Here is a 20,374-nt window from a genome sequence, read left to right on the forward strand (position 1 = left end):
GTCATTTTCTTGAACATGTGTGAGAAATGGTCAGTGCTGTCTTTCAATCCTGACTTCTAAATGTGGGATATAGAACACAATAAAGTTACAGGTACAGACAGATCATCCACACCCCTTGCTTTCAGTCACGGGCCATATTGAAATGTAATAAAAAATACAATATATTTCACTAATTCTAGGATACATATGTTTCCTTTTTCTGACAGCTATGAAATTGGGATATATCTATCAATTGATGGTGCATAAAAGTTAACTGGTGATATTGTTATTTCCTTGTGGTATGTAAAATACCAAAATAGTGGTGCATCTTATAATTAATGGCACTTTATATTTGATGAAGTATAGTATTTTGGTTTTTAAGTCCCACTGGAAAAAAAAGTCTTACCTGTTTGTTATTCTGAGCAAGTTATCTATTCCCAAAGGTTTTTTTTTCCTGAATAAAAAATTACCAGAATATTTTGGTATTCTCTCATAGTAAGTCACAAGGGAAAATTAAATTCAGAAATGTGTCAGTTTTCACATATTTATAAGCTACTATTTTCCATACATTATGATGTTTAGAAATGCTCATAATATTTTAATGTTCAATTATTCTTCTGTCACAAAATTTGTTTAGATCAAAAGCAAGGATAATTCGCCTTTGAAAGCAGAGAGATCATATATGATATTTTGAAAAATGTATTTGTGTCTGACAAATTTAGTAACTTAGGCCTATTAACTCAACATATTATAGGACTGTGGTTAAAATAGAACTATCCATCTGACACATATACTGTTTAGGAATAGTAACATTACAAATGAGTGGTATCCTTTGAATATCATTTATGTCAACTTTGTCTCATGTCTATTCCACAAGCTTAAAAATGATATTCAAAGAAAAGTGTGTGAGCAATAAGGTGGAAAGTAGTGTATTTATGGGGAAGAAATTTTGGTGATATTTTATCATCAATATCAACAAACATAAATTCAATCCAATTTATGTACGAACATAGTTTTATGCTCTTCATACTTAAAAACGTAACATTTGGTTCTACGTTACACTCCAGAAAAATGCACACTAGCAGTTGAGAAGATGGCATATAAGAGGTGACAAAAATTACTAGTTTGGAAGTGTTTACAGATTTTCTCGTCCTACTGCCTGCCAAAGAGTCCTGTATTTTACAGCCCCTATCTGTCTACTCCACAGCTCCTCAAACATATGAAGATAGTATATTTCTACTAGACTGGTTCCTACACATACCTTAACCTTTTTATTGTAAAACAAAGCAAAAAGGAAAGCCACACGAATCAAACGTAGAACTTCATGATCATAAGGCAAACACTCTTGAATCTATCACCAAGATTTTAGAAACCTGACCTACCAGTTACCCCAGAAGTCTTTCCACATGCTCCGTCCCAATTATGATTCCTCCTTCCCCTGAAAATAACTACCAATGGATCTTTCTAGTAGTCACTTCCTTGTGTTTTATTATGGTTTTATTACACAGATTTTCATCCCCAGAAACTGTAGTTAAATTGTACTCATTTTCTCTCTATTGCATTTCTTTTAATTTATAGGCTATCTTGCAATCCCTTTTATTTATATATTTTTACAGTTTATCCATTACAGAGCCCAGAGAGGTGCTTATGCTCATGGTTTAGGCTTTACTGATTGCCGATGATGGTACAAGTAAGCACAAATAGAGTTCTTCTGAACTCTATTTTTGCTAGAAATTGTCAGCTAAATCCAGAGGCTAATTTGACAAAACTATAGTGGATAGTGTGTTCTCCTGTCAAGGATCACATCTTTTAGTTGTTTTTATTTTTTAGGTTGGCAGCCTTTGATACTCAGTGACTGAAACAGTGATCAGCAAACGCCAGCCATTGGCCAAATTCTGCCAGTCATACATTTTATATGGTCTATGAACATAGTCCAACTAATTCAGTATTATCTATGGCTGCTTTCATGTGATCTCTTGTTCACAAAATCTAAAATATTTACTCTCTAGGCCTCTACAAAAAAAAAAAAAAAATGTTGCCTGGATCTGGTCTAGATCACCAGTATTTATGTTGAAGTCTCCCTGGTTGTTTTGGTTGTCTGCAGCTCATTTTCTAAGATTCCTGAAGAAGGGCTCATAAGAACAATATTACCTGAGTTTTAGCATGTTCACAATTTTCAGGGACCTTTTATACTTAAAAGACAACTTTTCCTGATACAAAATTCTTGGCTCTATTTTAAATATCTTAAAATATGTTACTACATTTTTTTCTGGAATAAAAGTGTTGGTTTTGGAAAACCTTGTGATAATCTAGATTTTATTTTGTTTTGTTTTTCACCCCATAAGGCATTTGCTCTATATGTCTCCATGCATGAAGAATTCTTGCTTTGTCTTTTAAAGTCCAGCAATTTTACTAAAATATGTCTTGATGTGTTTGTTCTGAGTTGATATTCTCATACATATGGCATACTTTCAGTATTTAATATCAACTCATTTTATTTTAGGAAAACATTCTTGAATAAGAGTTTCTAGTGTTATTTTCCTTTGTTAGTTTCTATACTTCCTTAGAAATTCTATTATGAGTATATTGTATATTCTTTGTATATTCAACATTTGTCACTTCCTCTCAAATCCCTTTTGTTTGTTTTCTTTGTTATTTTATTTTAAAAGCTTTCTTTCCTTTCATTTTCTCTTATTAAGGTATTACATATAATGTTTATTTGTTTTTATGTTCCTTCTAATTTTGACTTAATTTCGGAAATAATACTTTTCTTCGATTACTAATTCTTTTCTGAATCCTATCACTTCATTTCTGAGTTAATCTAACTCTGATTTATGTTTTTGTTCATTTCTTGAAATTTTTTTCTTAATATCTTCTAGCTTATTTTTAAATACTTGGTTGCACTTCGGTCTGTTTTGTCGTCTTGTCTTTCTGGTATGCTTTCATTGTCTGCAGGGATGTTATTGTGCTTCTTATTTTTCTTTTTCTTATTATAACCTTGTATAGGATTTGACCTTAATAATTTTTTGCTGCTTTTAAGAATTCAGTTTTCCTGAATTTTTTCAAAGGAAGTTGTGTTCAAAATTGTTTTTCTAACTTCACAGGGCTTCCTCTTAAGTGGTTTGTCTTATAGTACTGAAAAAATAAGGCAGCTTTTCTTCCAACGCTTTCTGGCTCTGTTTCTCTCCCCAACTTTTTATCTGAATCTCCCTTTTTATTTCTTGTCTCTGTGACCATCTCTCTCAATTTTGAGTCCACTCCTAGCTAATTCCTCAGTGTAGATCCCTCCTGACATAGCCTTTGGAGTGACTGATTTTAAGAGTTCACAGGGGCTACACAGTTCCAATCCCTTTAGGCCTTACTAAGATTTTTGTGCTCTCTCATTTTTGTACTCAACCACTTTTGGATAAAATGACTGCCAGTTTCAGTTGCTATTCTCAAATTAGCCATTGTTATTCTAGTGAACATTTGTTGGCTACTTTGGAGTTCTCTTGCTCTCAGGTTTGTCTCACAACCCGTTGTGTTCCTTTGTTTCTGCCTACACATCCAGCAACACCATGCAATGCACCTCTTGTGGCTGTCAGTGATTTTGTCCTTACCCACCTGCAATTGTAGGTTGATGATGACACCTTGTCATCTAGTTTTGTGGCATTCATTGTCTATTGGAGCTTTTTGTTGTTGCTGTTTTCTAGTTGTTTGCTCTGTTTTTATGTGAAGACTCCAAGGGTTTTATAAACTATGCCACCAACGTGGCCATCTTCCCCAAATCCTCCTGTTACTATTTTCTGGTTTCTACACAACTGTGATACAGAACAAGAACTGGGCCTAGATGAGTAAAACCAGACTCATACAAATTTGAGGAGAAAGGAAGAAATCTTAGCCAATATACATATGAAGATATAGGAGAGAAAGGAAGAAAGAGGAGTAAAATCAAAGACTAGGAAAGAATTTTGGAAAGATTCTAGAAAACAAGATGTTCTATAGGAGGCTATGGCTCATAGAATTCAGAGGAGATAGAGGGGAATGCAAGAAGTACTGTTTATAAATTGTATCTGATTGTATCTATTATAAATTGTATGTAATTTACTATATCTAATTTACTAATTTACTATACTTGAGGAGAATCAAGTCAAGAATGGAAAAATTTTTGATAAATTTTGCACTTGAACTCTACATATTAAACTTGACACTCCTCAAACACCAAATTCCATGGGTCACAGCTTCAATCTGGTAACAAGTATGTATATAAAGGTGTACATTTTTGAATAAGCAAGGTAGCAGATATGCAGTAGAAAATATGTGTCAAAAATAACTCAGGAAAATTAATATTTGTGGAGAGCCTGCTATGTGTCAAACACTAGCTACATATTTGTCCTAGCAATAATTCTGAGGTGAACTATTATCACGGCAAACAAACCCAGGTCTTGTGAAGTTTGAGCCAATGATCTGTCCGTTACACTTTATAATATCCTTTCTCCAATGGGTTAATAGCAATAATGAGCATTTATCAAAAATTATGAGCTAGACACCCTACTGTGTGTGCCATATGCTGTATTTAATTTTAATACTCGCAACAAACTTGTGATAACTATTCTTATCCACAGTTAACAAAATAAGGATTTAGAAAGGTTGAATACTTTCCAAAGTTCACATTGCTGTCAAGTGGCACAAACACAGAACTTAAGTGTGACTGTCTTCAGAGCCAGCTTCTTAACCACCACATTATGTTATTAGACACCTATGAATGTGACCTGGGTCCTCATCTAGTAGTTAATCTCAGATTTGGGCTGACTCTCTAGATGTCCCCATCCTCATACCCATGTGCATTTTTCTAAAATTCCCAATGTCTGAAGAGGATTACTTCCCAGCAGAATGGGATTGTCCTTTAGGCAAAGACATCCAAGTAGTCTTATGTTCTTGTTAGGGTCTCCTGATATGAGACAGAGCAATAGGAGGAGCCAGAGGAAAGAATCCTACACAAAATAAGTTCTTGATGACTTTAAGATGAGCCCTTTAAAGTGGAGTTTGTCAATGTAAAGGTCTTAATATAATTCATCTTTAAAGTATCAACTTATTTCAAACCACAGAATATCTGGTTAAGATAGGGCTCAGAATTTATTTCAATTTATTAATTGTTTAATAATATTTAATCCAAAATTATAATTTTGTCTCCTCTTTCACTAATCTGAGAATCTATCATTTCCTTAATCCTTGGGAATCTGTAGTCTGAAATTATTTTGATATCTTGTTTTGCCTTCTAAGGTTTGCAAAGACTAGCTGGAATTAACCTCTGTCCATTATTAGGACAAGTAAGAGCCAGTTCTTTATTTTTGTATTTTTATAAGGCTTAAATTTGATATAGTGGTCTCCCAGTTTGGGGGAAAAAAAAAGTGCCATTTAAAATAAAAGCCTGAGAATATTTAAAAGAAGTGGGACATAGATAATGTGTGTAACCCACTTCATATTTTAAAAAGTAATAATTGTGCATAGAGTAGAAAAGAGCAAAAGACAACCTTATCTTTGTAAAGTTATTTTTTTTTTCTGTTATAGAAGCTGCCACAGATGTCTTACACAAGAATGGTGAGAGCTGCAGGGAGTTAGTCCAAAAGACAGTCAGAAGCAGTGCCCCTTGCTAAATGTGATTGTTATCTGACCTCATAAACAAGAATACACTAACCCTAGATGTCACTGACTTGATTGATTTTCAAACAGGGAAGACTGATGCTCTGATTTTCCTAATTAACTCAGATGATTCCATCAACCTGATGGGCAGAGCTTGCTTACTGAGAAGTGATGTGAAAATTAAGATGCACAGACAGTTTTCTAAGAAACCTGATTCAAAGCACTATGCTTCCAATGCTAGGATTTTTACTCAAATGAATTCTAGCTCTGTTCCACCTCCACCAAAGGAAATGTGTAGATTGAAATGTTTACATTTTGGCTTTCCGCAGACAAAAATGGAGGTATTAATACTACTTTGTTCACAATTTCCACTTAATGATTTGTGTAACTAATAATTATCAATGACATGAATGAACATTATTAGGATCTGAGAAGTATACTGTTAGCTTTTACTTTCCCATATCCTTTCTGATAGACACGGAGGATTAAACTGTGTTTGAAAAAAAAAAGAAGCAAAATCTGAATAATGAGTATAATCTGTACATTTTTAAACTACTTTATTTTGTCTGTAGGAGTTCTTTCTGCCAGTCTCTCAAATACAGGTTTTGCTTAAAGGAACACATGCCTTATGCCAACATACCAGTCTTTTGGGGAATTAGGAATGCAAAAAATCTCTTTTTGTACCTTCGCTACCAACACATTTGCTGAGAATTAAAAGGGCCGGGCTTTGACATTTTCCAGCTTGTTATCTATTTAATTTTCCATCTGCTTCTTTTGCCACTGCCTTCCAAAGGAACATCTGCTGCATATCTGAGAAAAGGGAAGGAAGATTGGATCTGTGCCACCTGGGTCTGCAGTCTCAAACCTTCAGATCCAGAATAAGGGAAGGGAAGGAGACTAACAAATGGTCCAAATAATAAAATGAGGACAGTCTGTTAGAACAAAGCTGTATTTTTCTTTATTGCAGAGCCCACATGACTGAGCAAGCCGGGTGGCAACGTCTACAACCAGCAAGGGCTGGATGCAGGGGGAGGCAGGTGGTGATTAGCTAGTGGCAAGAGCACTTCCCAGAGCTTGGACACTCCCTCTGGTGCCTGTCTCTCCATGTGGGACCCGGTTTCTCACACATTTCTTAAGCATTTATGGGGCAGCTGCTATGAGGCAATTTTGTTCTGAGTACTCTGGAGGCAGAGACGAATAAGACATAAACCCTGTGCTTAAAGAGCTAGCCTAAAATAGGGAAGATAGACAAATGAACAACAGATTACAATATCACAATGAAAAATTCTATATCCTAGGTAGGGAAGAAATGTCACAGAAATACATAGAAGTGGAAAGATGTATTCCTAATCCTGTGAAGAGAAGTGGTGGTTCAAGGAGAGGAACATCTGTACAGAGACAGTGTTACAAGCTGAGTCTGGAAGCATAAGTAGGAATATTAGAAAACAAGTTTTTTTTTCTCCTTATCAATGAGGGGTAGTATAAAACAGCAAACCTTCACAATTGACTCAAAAAACTTAATCCTCCAAACCTTAAACCCACCCACCACCCCTCTCAATGTCAAGGCATCAACATTTATATCAAAGAAATGTATCAACCAACTGGGTTCTGCCACTTTTCAATGTTACCTAGAGAGTCACTAGTAAGGTTATCAAACTCTCATCAGAGTGAGATAAGAGGGTTAGCCTAATCATAACTTTCTGATTTACTATGGTGGAGCAATGATGACTGGCCAGTTGTCTGACTTTAACTTTTCTTAATTATCTAACTTTAACATCATCAAAATATTTGTATGTAAGATCACAATAGCAAATGCAATAAATTCTTAGAGTTAGGAGTGTATCTGCAAACCATCAGGTATGAACGAACCTCTACTCCACCATAAGGGATACAGAAATAAAAGACATGACCTTTCTGTCAAAGAAGCTGAAACCTAATTGCAATGACTGGAATGTTTAAAATGGCTAACTATACTTTTTTAATCTCTTTTCTGTAATTCTGACATGACAAATATTTAACATTTAAATGAGAAAAGAGTAAGGACAATGCTATGCTTTATTGCTCAGTAAATGTTTTCTTTCTTCATTTTTCAATGCAGTCTACAAATAAGTATAAAACTTTTTATCATTTGCTTTATATTAGTCATAGTATATACTGAGATGCAAAAATAGTTGGCATAATCCCTGACTTTGCAATTATATTTTATCTTCATTTTAATAAATTTTATTTTTTAAAATATCCATTGGTGATATGGAAATAACTGTGGGAAAAGACTCAAACACACCTTTTTTTCTACCATCACATTTTCTTTCAACCTCAAAGAAAAGCCTTCCTCAATTTTAAAAACTCATTCAGAGAGAATATTTTGAAGTTTTTTTTAACCAATAAATAGCAAGCTATGAGATCAAATTAAATATTTGGAATATTTTTAGCTTGATTTAACTCACCCAAAACTCTTAAGATTATTATAAGCATGTAATGGTTATGTTTAGTTTATGGTTAGTTTCTTAAATGGGGTTTAAAGACATTGCAATTTTTAATTTTTAAATAGGACTATTATATATGGTAGATGTATTGGTCAGGGTTCTCTAGAGGGACAGAACTAATAGGATAGATGTTTATATGAAGGCAGTTTATTAAGGATAGTTGATTCACACCACACGATCACACAGTAAAGTCCCATATAGGCCGTCTGCAAGTTGAGGAGCAAGGAAGCCAGTGGTGGATCAGTCTGAGTCCCAAAACCTCGGAAGTAGGGAAGCCAACAGTCCAGCCTTCAGTCTGTAGCCAAAGGCCTGACAGCCCCTGGGAAACTACTGATGTAAGTCCAAGAGTCCAAAAGCTGAAGAACTTGGAGTCTGATATTTGAGGACAGGAAGCATCCAGCACAGAAGAAAGATGAAGGCCAGAAGACTCAGCAAGTCTGCTCTTCCATCTTCTCCTGCCTGCTTTATTCTAGCCATGCTGGCAGCTGTAGTAGTTGGTACCCACCCAGATTGAGGGTGGGTCTGCCCCTCCTAGTCCACTGACTCAAATGTTAATCTCCTTTGGCAACACCCTCACAGACACACCCAAGGACAATACTTTGCATCCTTCAATCTATTCAAGTTTACACTCAATATTAACCAGCTCAGTAGATAAGAAAATTTCCTGTGTTGTTCACCTGTAATGAATGAGCTTAAAAAGAGTCTGATGATTAAAACTTTTTACTATTTCAAATTGAGAAAGAAATGAGATTTTCTATGCTATTACATTATTCTTCTATTAGAAAAACTTCCAAAGTAAATTATATCAGGAGGCCATAGTCCAATTCTTCCTAAATTAAAGTTGATAGAAGCACAGAATATTTTTGAGTTGGAATGTATGCCAGAGTTACTTAGTGATTTATAAGTAGGAAAACTGAGAACCAGGAAGGTTAGATACCTAAATCTTATTTGTTTGGGTTTATAACTATGCCCTAAGCTTCTCCAGCATATCAGGATTCGTAGTATTGTGTTATCACCCTCAGTCGTTTTGTGTTTTGTCTTTTCAGCCATAAAAAAAATTTTGTTTAGGGACAGAGACAAATAAATCTTTTCCTTGGCTGAATTTGAATATACCATTTCCACTCAAGACTCTAGAAAATCAGATTTCACTGGCTGGTCCCATGACCTGAAAGAGTGGCCCTGTCACTATCTTATTCCACACCAACCTGGTTTTCGTTGTTGGTTCTCCCTGAGACTTTAGGAAGACAAGCACAGCAGGTGGTACCATCCACAGCTCACCCATCTACCTTGAGTAGGCTTGGCAAGTACACTTATGCAGTCTGCAGTGACCTCCGCAGTGACCCTGGGGCTGTTTCAGTGAATGCTGCTTTTGTGGCTCAGGTGTTGTCCTAGAAGTTAATTGTAATGAGCCTCAGGTAAAGTTACTGAGGGAGAGACATAAGCAGATTTAGTAAACTGTTTAAATATTCCAAGCCTAACATTTTCTGAATTTTAAATAACTACACATAATTTTCTTTGTCTTCAGCATAATACGGATCAAGCATAATAAATACATCAGGAGTGAATTAAGCCAATTGCTGAAACATGGCTGCACTTTGTTGGTAATAGGGAAAATATATGATGGCATGGTCAACATTCAAATGAGACATAGAACAAACCCTGAGTTAGTCACATTCTGATCTTTTTTTCCCCCCGGATATTTATTTTTTCTTTTCTACAGATGTCTATTTTGCAACTCTGCTGGTTTTGTCCTTTTTTTTCAATCTTGAGGCAGGTACATTGGGAGGCAAGATATTCCAGTCATTTCTGCAGCTTTTTTATTCATCTCCTGGTGGGTGGATGAGAGCAATGCTGTAGCCTCCAGGGCTCAACAGATCTTTTCCCTTCTCTCCATCCTCTCTCTCTAGGATCAATCTGGGATTGATGGGTACATGGTAAAAGAAAAAAAAAAAATCCTGGATTTTTTTTTCTACCATACTTCTAATTGCATTTGTTTTGTCACCCTTAGGACTACCAAGAAGCCTCCAATTTGGAACAATTCGTAACTCGATTTTTATTGAAGGAAACTCTGAATCAGCTGCAGTCTCTCCAGAATTCCCTGGAATGTGCCATGGAAACTACTGAGGAGCAAACCCGTCAAGAAAGGCAATTTACATGTTTTCATCTGATGTCTATTTAGTGACTCTATGTTTATGAAAAAACAATTGAGAGGCATTGTACTTATACTAGCGAAAACTAAAAAAGAGAATTGATATATTTTAAAAAAATGACAGTGACCTCCACTGGTTGCTTGCCTTATTATTTGCCTCTAAAAAGACCATTCTACTTTTTCTTTTACTGTCAGTCATTTAGTCAACTATATATATATATATGTATGTGTATATATACACATATGTGTGTGTGTATATATACATACATATGTGTGTGTGTATATATACATACATATATGTGTGTGTATATATATCTTTTCCCTTCTCTCCACCCTCTCTCTCTAGGATCAATCTGGGATTGATGGGTACATGGTAAAATGGGTATATATATATATATATATATACACGTATATATATACATATATACACACATATATATACATATATACATATATATGGGTACGTGTGTGTATATATATATATTTCTTTCTTTTTTGAGATGGAGTCTCACTTTGTCACCCAGGCTTGAGTGCAGTGGCACGATCTTGGCTCCCTGCAAACTCTGCCTCCCAGGTTCAAGCAATTCTTGTGCCTCAGCCTCCCAAATAGGTGGGATTACAGGCACACACCACCACGTCCAGCTAATTTATTGTATTTTTTAGTAGAGACGGGATTTCACTATGTTGATCAGGCTGGTCTTGAACTCCTAACCTCAGGTGATCCGCCCATCTTGGCCTCCCAAAGTGCTGGGATTACAGGTGTGAGCCACTGAGCCCAGCTGAGTCAACAAATTTTAATTGAAAATTTAGTAGATGGAGAAGACTTTAAAGTATTATGAATAATATAAAGATACATTTAACATAATGTCAATCCTTAAGGAAGCCTAAGTCTATCATATAAATAAGACATGAACACAAAAACTATACTGCAAGGAACAAAGTGATAATAAATACCATAGAGAAGAGGAAATACATTGCCAATTGTTTTCAGAATATTAAAAGATTAAATATGGATAGAGGGATGGAAGGATGAGAAAGTCAATTTCATGGAGTTTCTCTATTTGAGCTTGTCTTGCAAAATCAAGAGATCAGTCAAAAAGCCTGATGGGAAGACAAGACTTGAACTGGACCTATAGGATGAATTTGAATGGCAGAATGAGAGCCTCTCTAGAGGGATCCGTCTCACCCACCTTCTGTTACCCACCTCTCATCTGGCTCACTTCTCTTTGGTTGTCTGGTCACTGATTGGACAGTAATTTCTCTGGGAAGCCTTCACTGCTCATTCATACCTCCCACTTCACTACCATGTATTCCTATAGTGCCCTCTATTTATATCTACTTATCTCAGCCCCTTCTTGTTAATTTGGTGTAATTTTGAAAATGTGGAAATGATGGGAAAGACCCTTACAGACTACATGAACCTGGATATACTTGGGAGGCCTGATAATTCAGTAAGCCTAATTATTTCAGGAAATTGAGAAAAGTGAATGATGGAAATTATTTCAAAATTCAATGCCACCGATAGGTATCACTGAGAAAATAAGTAGTCATATTGCAATAGCTATATCAATAAAGGCACTAATGCTTAAGAGAAACCTATACTAAAAACGTGTAGGGCAGACATCAAGGTAATCCCAGCCAACAGTTGATATTTTTCTGAGTTGTCATTGCTTATACCTTGCAAGCTAGAGAAGCTTGCAAAACTCTTGCTCCTGGGGCATATTTTGGCAGATGTGTTACTTTAAACTTATAGATGTGCTTTATCTAACTTTTACATCTTAAATTAGAGAGAAGGAAACAGTAAGTTTTCTGAACAGGCTGATAATAGACTACCCTGTAGGACTAATTTTCCTGAACAAATTAACTGATACATAATTATTAGGACATCTCCAAAATAGTGGAATTTTCAACCATGTGTTTACAATGTCAAAATGAGTGAGCACCACCAAATTCTAACAAAAAAGCCTGTAATTCCAGAATCTAATGAACCCATGCAGCTGATTATCACAGGGAAGTACTCTTCAGCGGATCTGTGAAGCATTTTCTACATCATAAACTTCCTGTTTTCACTGCATTGGGTGATTCCATACCAAATGGCAAAGTATAACAATTCACTTTAGAAAAGCAAAACCCACCCCCTCAGCTTTGAGCAGAGGATAACTGAATGTCTTGAAGCACAGTGAAATTGATTTCATGTTCCTAATGAGAAAAATGAAGCCTCCTGTGTTGTTTCTTTTGTTTGGACTTTCTGGAAATAAAATGGGAACTCCCTTTTTAGAATCAGTCATCTGCCACCTAAGAAGAGGCTTGAAAAAGTGCTCTACTCCCCTTCTTCACCTGCACTTTTGTTTTTTTCTACAGTCGTCCCCTGAAAACTTGTGCTCTGCATTTACCACCATGCCGTGAATGTTTAATGAACAACTGTTTTTTGTGTTAGGCCACAGGCTAGACTTGAACTCTTGTGACTGCTGCCAGCAGCTGCCTAGCAGCTGTGCTTAATGAGAAGGAGCATGACAATATAGACTTTAAGGAAAGTAGAAGGCACTAGAGGATTAATGAACCTTTTACTTCTGGATTTCTCACTCAAAAACAGCTTCAAATAATGGGAAATGTTACACGTCTGACTGCAGTTTAAGGGGTGCTGTTGTATGGCATTTGACTAAGACACCCAGGAATGACCAAATCCCACCCCAAATCTGTGATACTCCCCCTAAGAGGTTTATAAAGAAATGCATAAACAAGCAAACAGAAAATAAGGTACCACTATGGATTTATGCCCATAATATCTGATGAACCAGACTGAAGCACGTGAATTATGCCCAAACCTAAAGGGACTGTGTCTCCTCTCCCAAGGCTATATCTTCCTATCAGCTGGCCACCAAAAGTGAGGAGAGCCCTGGGACCTTCATCAGTGAGGAAAAGATAGAGAAAAACTATACCTTTCCTCTGGTGTTAATCAAGAGACCAGTGAAAAAGCCTGATGGGAAGACAAGACTTGAACTGGAACTTTAGGATGAATTTGAATGGCAGAATGAGATTCTCTTTAGAGGGATCCGTCTCACCCATTTCAGGTTACCCATCTCTCATCTAGCTCACTTCTCCTCGTCTGTCTGGTCACTGATTGGACAGTACTTTCTCTGGGAAGCCTTCACTGCTCATTTGTACTTCCCACTTCATTACCATGTATTCCCATAGTGCCCTCTATTTATATCTACTTATCTCGGCCCCTTCCTTGTTTATCTCCCCCATTAGACATTGAGTTTTTAGATGGCAGAGACTTTGCATAAGTCCCCTCTACTTACTACAACTGCATGATAAACATATGAAAGTGAATGAATGAAAGGAATTCTAGGTGAAAAGAGCGCTACAGAGGAGCAGTTGGTGAGGACCCAGAACACTGAGGAGACCAATCTAACAGTCCTCTAGGGTTCAGAAAGATCTTAAAAGCTAGACAGATGCAAACAAAAATTCACCAGTTTTTTGTTTGTTTGTTTGTTTTGAGACAAAGTCTCACTGTGTCACCCAGACTGGAGTGCAGTGATGCAATCTCAGTTCACTGCAAGTTCCGCTTCCCGGGTTCAAGCAATTCTCCTGTCTTAGCCTCCCGAGTAACTGGGACTACAGTCATCTGCCACCACGCCCAGCTAATTTTTGTATTTTTAGTAGAGACGGGGTTTCACCATATTGGCCAGGCTGGACTCGAACTCCTGACCTCAGGTGATCTACCCGCCTCAGCCTCCAAAGTGTGGGATTACAGGCTTGAGCCACCAGGCCCAGCCAATTCATCAGTTTTTTTATGTTGTAAAGGAAGATTTTGTGATGCCCTTCACAGTCAAGAGTGGCAACCTGCAGGTCAGGCATGGTGGCTCACACCTGTAATTCCTGCACTTTGGGAGGCCAAGGCAGGTGGATCACCTGAGGTCAGGAGTTCGAGACCAGCCTGGCCAACATGATGGAACCCTGTCTCTACTCAAAATACAAAAAAATTAGCCGGGCGTGGTGGTGGCAGGTACCTGTAATCCCAGCTACTCTGGAGGCTGAGGCAGAAGAATCACTTGAACCCAGGAGGCGGAGGTTGCAGTAAGCAGAGATTGCACCACTACACTCCACCCTGGGCAACAAGAGTGAAACTCCATCTCAAAAAAAAAAAAAAAAAAGAGTTGGCCGGGCGCGGTGGCTCACGCCTGTAATCCCAGCACTTTGGGAGGCCGAGGCGGACGGATCACGAGGTCAGGAGATCGAGACCATCCTGGCTAACACGGTGAAACCCCGTCTCTACTAAAAATACAAACAAAATTAGCCGGGCACGGTGGCAGGTGCCTGTAGTTCCAGCTACTCGGGAGGCTGAGGCAGGAGAATGGCGTGAACCCGGGAGGCGGAGCTTGCAGTGAGCCGAGATAGCGCCACTGCACTCCTGCCTGGGCGAAAGAGGAGCGAGACTCCGTCTCAAAAAAAAAAAAAAAAGAGTTGCAACCTGTAGGTATCATTAAAATCTCCAGGCTTGTGATAATTTGCTTTCCCTTCAGCATCAAAATTACTTTGGGATTTAATATTTGTGAAACCTAGGGATACAAAGACTCCTTGGAATATAGCAAATTTAGGGAAGTCATCTATTCCATCTATCAGCCCCAGGGGAGAATCACACAGTATCATTCATCTTGCAGTAATGAGGTAGACATGCCAGGTTGGGCAAAATGTCTGTGTCTATTCATGTAAAAATGGATATTTGAGAGAGAAAGGATGTGTACAGCTGGAATGCCACAGAGGTGGAATTTTCAGATGCCATGCTACAACAGTCTTTGTATCTGCCCTGGCAAACTGACTAAACGTGAATTACATTAATTCCACATGTTCAGAAAGTACGTAATAGCTAATGACAAGAATAATAAGTATGTTATACAGAAGTTTCCCCCTAGGGGTCCCCTGTTCTCTTACATAAAACTGCTTCCTCACAAACTAAATTTCTGGGAACACAGTTTTCATTATATGTGGATTTCCTTTTTATAATGGAATCTGCAAGTTTGCTCTATTTCCCAAAGTTTTTCTATATCCAGGAACGTAATTAATTCCTCCTTGACTTGAAAGTTATTTTTCTCCTTTTGATAGTTGTCTATTATAGAAGTGAGGAAAAGCTTTAATTTCACATACAGGTGGTTATAAAAGTTTAGACAGCTTAGATTTCCTTAGCTTGAACGTAGAGAAGGATTGCTCTAATCACCTACTCCCCTGACCACCAAAGCTGCCAAAAACTTGGAATTTTTTTTTTTTTTTTTTTTTTTTTTTGAGATGGAGTCTCACTCTGTCACCCACGATGGAGTGCAGGGGCACAATCTCTGCTCACTGCAACCTCTGCCTCCCGGGTTCAAGCAATTCTCCTGCCTCAGCCTCCCAAGCAGCTGGGATTACACGTGCCTGCCACCATGCCCAGCTAATTTTTGTGTTTTTAGTAGAGACGGGGTTTCACCATGTTGGCCAAGCTGGTCTTGAACTCCTGACCTCAGGTGATCTGCCTGCCTGAGCCTCCCAAAGTGCTGGGATTACAGGTGTGAGCCACCATGCCTGGCCAAAAACTTGGATTTTTTTATACCATAGAAAAATTCATAGGGAGATTTAGTTAAAGACTAAAGATTAAACATATGCTTTCTTTTGCTCTCTCTCTAAACCCTTCAAAACATGACATTAAAAGTACCTGGATAAAAGGAGGCATTAACCTGCAAAAATAAGAATAGCAGAAGAGCCAAAGGGACAGAAACTTGGAAGGTGGAGAGAAGGTGAATCTAGTGGAAATTGATTTAGAAGCTCTGAGAAAGCTGAAACTGAAGCAGGCAATGTAAGAAGCCAAGATACAATATATTTGGTATCACAGAACCTCAGAAAAACTCAAGACTTGGCTGTACCATGTGGAACTGAAAATGAGGGTGAAGGTAGGGCTGATATATTGTTGGAAGCTCCACCCAGTGCTATATAGTGACTGCTCCTACCTGATCCTTGAAGAACCCCAGACATAAGCTGTCTAGAGAAGGTGAGCATATGTATACCTGGCACAGCTGATAGGGCCCAGTACTAACAAAGGAGATACTAACTGAAAGTCACCATACTGAAGAGTGAGATGTGAAATCTCCTTCATATATTTTACTCCCAGAGTACTAACAACAGGGCTCAGACCCTCCAGCTGGGGCGTGCTTCTTTGAGGGATCTGATTAATCCCAGAGAAAAGACTTAACAATGCCAATGGTCAGGGTTCCCTGAAGAATAGGCCCAGCCAGGCCACTGTACAGTGAAGACTGCAAGTTGGCAATCCCTGCCACAAACAAAGAGGTTCCAGTCAGACTTGTAGTTCCTCCTTCTAAAATGTATGGGGTCAACCAAAAGGACAAATCAAACACAAGAAAAGAAACTTGAAAGAAACAGATAATCCAGAGAGCAGACAAAAAATTTCAAAAGAAAGTTTTCAATACCTTCAAAAACTAAATAAAAGATATTGCATTTATGAATTAAGGATAGAATGCTTTAAAAATAATATTCAAAGCACACAAAAGAGGTCTTGGAAATTATGATTGCAAAAATTACATTCTCTGAGGAAGGTTAAAATATAAAAATGTGAGGAAATCTCCACAAAGAGGTGAAATATAAGAGATAAGGAAACTAGAGGCTCAGTCCAAGAGGTCTACTGTTTGTAAAATAGCAGTTCCAGAAAGAGAACAAAGCAGAAAAATTATCAAAGGAAGAATTTAAGAAAAATAGTCAGAATTGCAATATATGTGTCCAGTTTGATAGAACAGATCAAGAGCTCATTACAATGCTAATAGAAGTCCAACACAAAACACACCATTATGAAGTTTCACAATACTGGAAACAAAGACAAGTGTCTAAAAACTCCCAGAGAGAAAAACCAGGCCATATGCAAATAATCAAGAAAACACTAGATTTTTCACTAGTGACTCTGGGAGATAGAACACAATGGAGCAAATTTTTCAAAACAATTGGCAATCTGGAAATCTGTATTCCATAAAACCATCAATAAAGTAAGGAAGATGTTTATTCATACAATGTTTCAAGAATTTTACCTTTCATTATGCACCTTTTCTTATGAAGCAATTAGGGGATATTTTCCACCAAAACAAAGGAGTCAGGTAAGAAAAAAAAATGAAATCTAATAAAAGGGGGATCAGAGGTCATCCAACACAGGAGAAAGGCTAAAGGAATCTTCCCTAGCTGATAGATAATGAAGATTTTTGGATGAGTACATTAATCTTAGATTTGTCTTAAACACAGAAGGATTATATCTTACACACAAGGGATTATATCTCCTATAAAGAAATCTTGTTGGAGGCAGCTTAAGTATTATGTCCTTACAGATTTATCACAGACACTCTTTCTTTTTCACATATTAAGTGCATATTAATATAATAAACTATTGCCAAGTTTGCCTCACAGACCAAGATGTTTGTTGGCAATCCAGCTACCATGTTCACATTCCAACCAGGAAAGAAGATTAAGGAAAAACAAAAGGGCTCCCTTCTAGCTGAATCTGACTTTTAAGCAGCCTTCCTGGAAATTCGTTACAACATTTCCATTTGTATATCACTGGCCTGAGCTTTTCATATTGTGAAGTTAATAGATAAAGCCTAAAACTAAAAATTAAAGACATAGCAATTTAAGCATGTTATATACTGATAATTTGGAAGGTGTTTACTTTCACATCAGTATATAATATATACTGTATATAGTATATAAGATATACTGTATATAATATATATTTTAACATTTACTACTTTCATATCATAAAATATACTCATATGAAAGTAAACACCTGCTAAAAAGTGTTGCCTTTTTGAAAGAGGAGTGGGAATATGATATGGGGGTGAAAAGAGGGCACTCCTGTTTGTTGAAATAAGATTTATAGAATCATTTGACTCCTAAAAATATATGGATGTATAGCTTTGATCCAAAAAATTAAAAACTGAATTACAGAAAAAACTCCACAAGTGTTTTCAAATTAAACAAAATACAATAGCTGCATACACACGTTTTTCCACTGAAAGTTGACCAACAAAGGAAAAAAGCCTACCTTAAATTACAATTTTTACTCAGAATTTTAAGAATAAAGAAAGCTCAGAATTCTCTTTCTTAGGTTCACATACTGTAGTACCAAATTACTTTGGGTTTCTAGAGCATTTACAAGAGTCATTCTCATAAGTTTTCATTTTGCTGCACTAGAAAACCTTTATGACTGACGCATGAAGATCTCTTCCCTGAAGGAAGAGACTGAAGCACTAACATTAAGGTTAAATGTTATCTCTGTTGATCAAGGCAAGGGCCAGCCAAGCCAGAAGTCCTGTCGATTCAATGGCCTGGAAAACGATCAAGCCGCCGAGTCCAGAGACACAACAGCTTCTCCCCAAACAGCCCTCAGTTTAATGTCAGTGGTCCAGGTAACACACCCTTCATTTGTTTTTCTTTGTCAAAGTCTATTTATCTTGCGTTTTCCAATTGATTATTTTAAGAAACAACAGATAAGACAATAGTAATAGAACACTTTCCTTATACCAAGTAAGTTTGAGACAGAAGCAGTGAAGAGTGTAGGGTATGAAGAACTGAGGTGGTGAGCCTAAAATCAGCATGGTCAGAATCCTAGCAGTTGTGCCTGGAAAGCACACAGAGAGATGGTGAATAGGGAAGGCAGTAGCTTCATCAGCTAACATCTAAAAGACTTGACGTCTATAAGGACCCCCCATCATCTTGAAATAAAGGGACTCTACCCTAATATGCTCTAGATCTCCAAGCCTCCCTAAGCCTATCCTAAGTTCATTTGGGGAAAGGATCCTTGTTTTCATGATAGGATTAGTCACAGTTGGTGTTTTTGAAGTTTGTAATGTGATGTAAGATTTACTGGGCTAAACAATACTCATAATTGTTAGGTTATTAAATTTTAACTGTGTCACTTATAAAATTTTTATAAAGCGTGCATATATACATGCACATATGTCACTTGAACATGTCATTTTAACACAAATGAGTCTTTAAGTATCTAATACTCAGAAAATCAAGGTATAAGCTATATTCTATATTTTCACCAATTGTACGTGAAATATTTCAGAGTATTTTCAGGAATAAAGCCTTATTTTATCTTGACACCTGATAAAATAGATGTTAATTTCCCTATTTCTCCATTTCACAGGTAAGGAAACAAGCCTGGGAAGTTAAGTGATTTGTCCAAGGTCATGTGGAATATTAGTCCATTTTTATTGTGAAGCGACCTTAAAATCTTGATGGTTACACCTGTAGATACTTGTGTTTCTCTCTCATGAGTCTATGGTTGGTGATTTGGGCAATTTCGTTGGATGTGGTTGCAGGCTGTATGTAGGTTGAGTTTGGCCCCACTCCTCATGTAGCCTCCTTCTGGAATAAGCAACAACTGGAGCATTTTCTTCTCCTAGTGGGTGTCAGAAGCACATGCAACCAGCCTAAAATTATACATGCATATTAAAAACCATTGCTTTATGTACTGGGTGCATCTTGTCTGGTACCTCTCCATTGGCCAAACAAATCACATGTCAAGCACAGTAACAATGGGGAGGGAAATGTGCTTCGTTCATTATAATAGGAGATACTGCAAAATTGTGGTGTAAGGGTATATACAGATACTTCTGTAGCAGGAAAAAAGTGAAGAATTGGGAAAAATAATACGATCTACCACATGCAACTAGAAAATGACAATGCTAAGCTCCTGAAGTAACATATAGATTGTTCTTTCCATTTTAACCATTTAGAAAATAGTCCAAAATATCTTTTCTTGGGTCTTTGATGTGACAGCCACCTTAAATTATTTTGGGAATAACCCAGATTAGAAATATTGTATTAGAATTTTAAAAAACATACATTTTATTAGTATATTTGTAATATTTTCTCCAATCAGCCCCTTTCTTTTCTCTCTCTCTCTCTTTTTTTTTTTTTTTGTAGCCACTTCTTTGTGGCAGTGCCAATGCTCATTTTTACATCATAATTTGGTGGGCCTTGAAAGGTGCTTCCTCCAAGAAGGCAGGTGGAGAAGTAAATTCTGATGACATCACTCTCCCTTTACAATTTAGGTCTTGTCTTTATTGCATTCAAAGCTAACACAAGGCTTTATAGTCGT

At 37.1% G+C, this 20,374-nt stretch overlaps 1 protein-coding gene across 1 annotated transcript in view; it reads left to right on the forward strand.

Moving 5' to 3' along the window:
* The window catches only part of NECAB1 (N-terminal EF-hand calcium binding protein 1), a 173,954-nt gene that overhangs the window by 123,143 nt on the left and 30,437 nt on the right, over positions 1-20,374 (forward strand). Inside the window, 2 exon segments of the mRNA NM_001133547.1 lie at positions 10,096-10,232; positions 18,550-18,671. Coding sequence (NP_001127019.1) covers positions 10,096-10,232; positions 18,550-18,671 — 259 coding nt within the window.

The sequence above is a fragment of the Pongo abelii genome, chromosome 7 (genome assembly GCF_028885655.2).
Source record: "Pongo abelii isolate AG06213 chromosome 7, NHGRI_mPonAbe1-v2.0_pri, whole genome shotgun sequence".
In the NCBI taxonomy this organism is placed as follows: Eukaryota; Metazoa; Chordata; class Mammalia; order Primates; family Hominidae; genus Pongo; species Pongo abelii.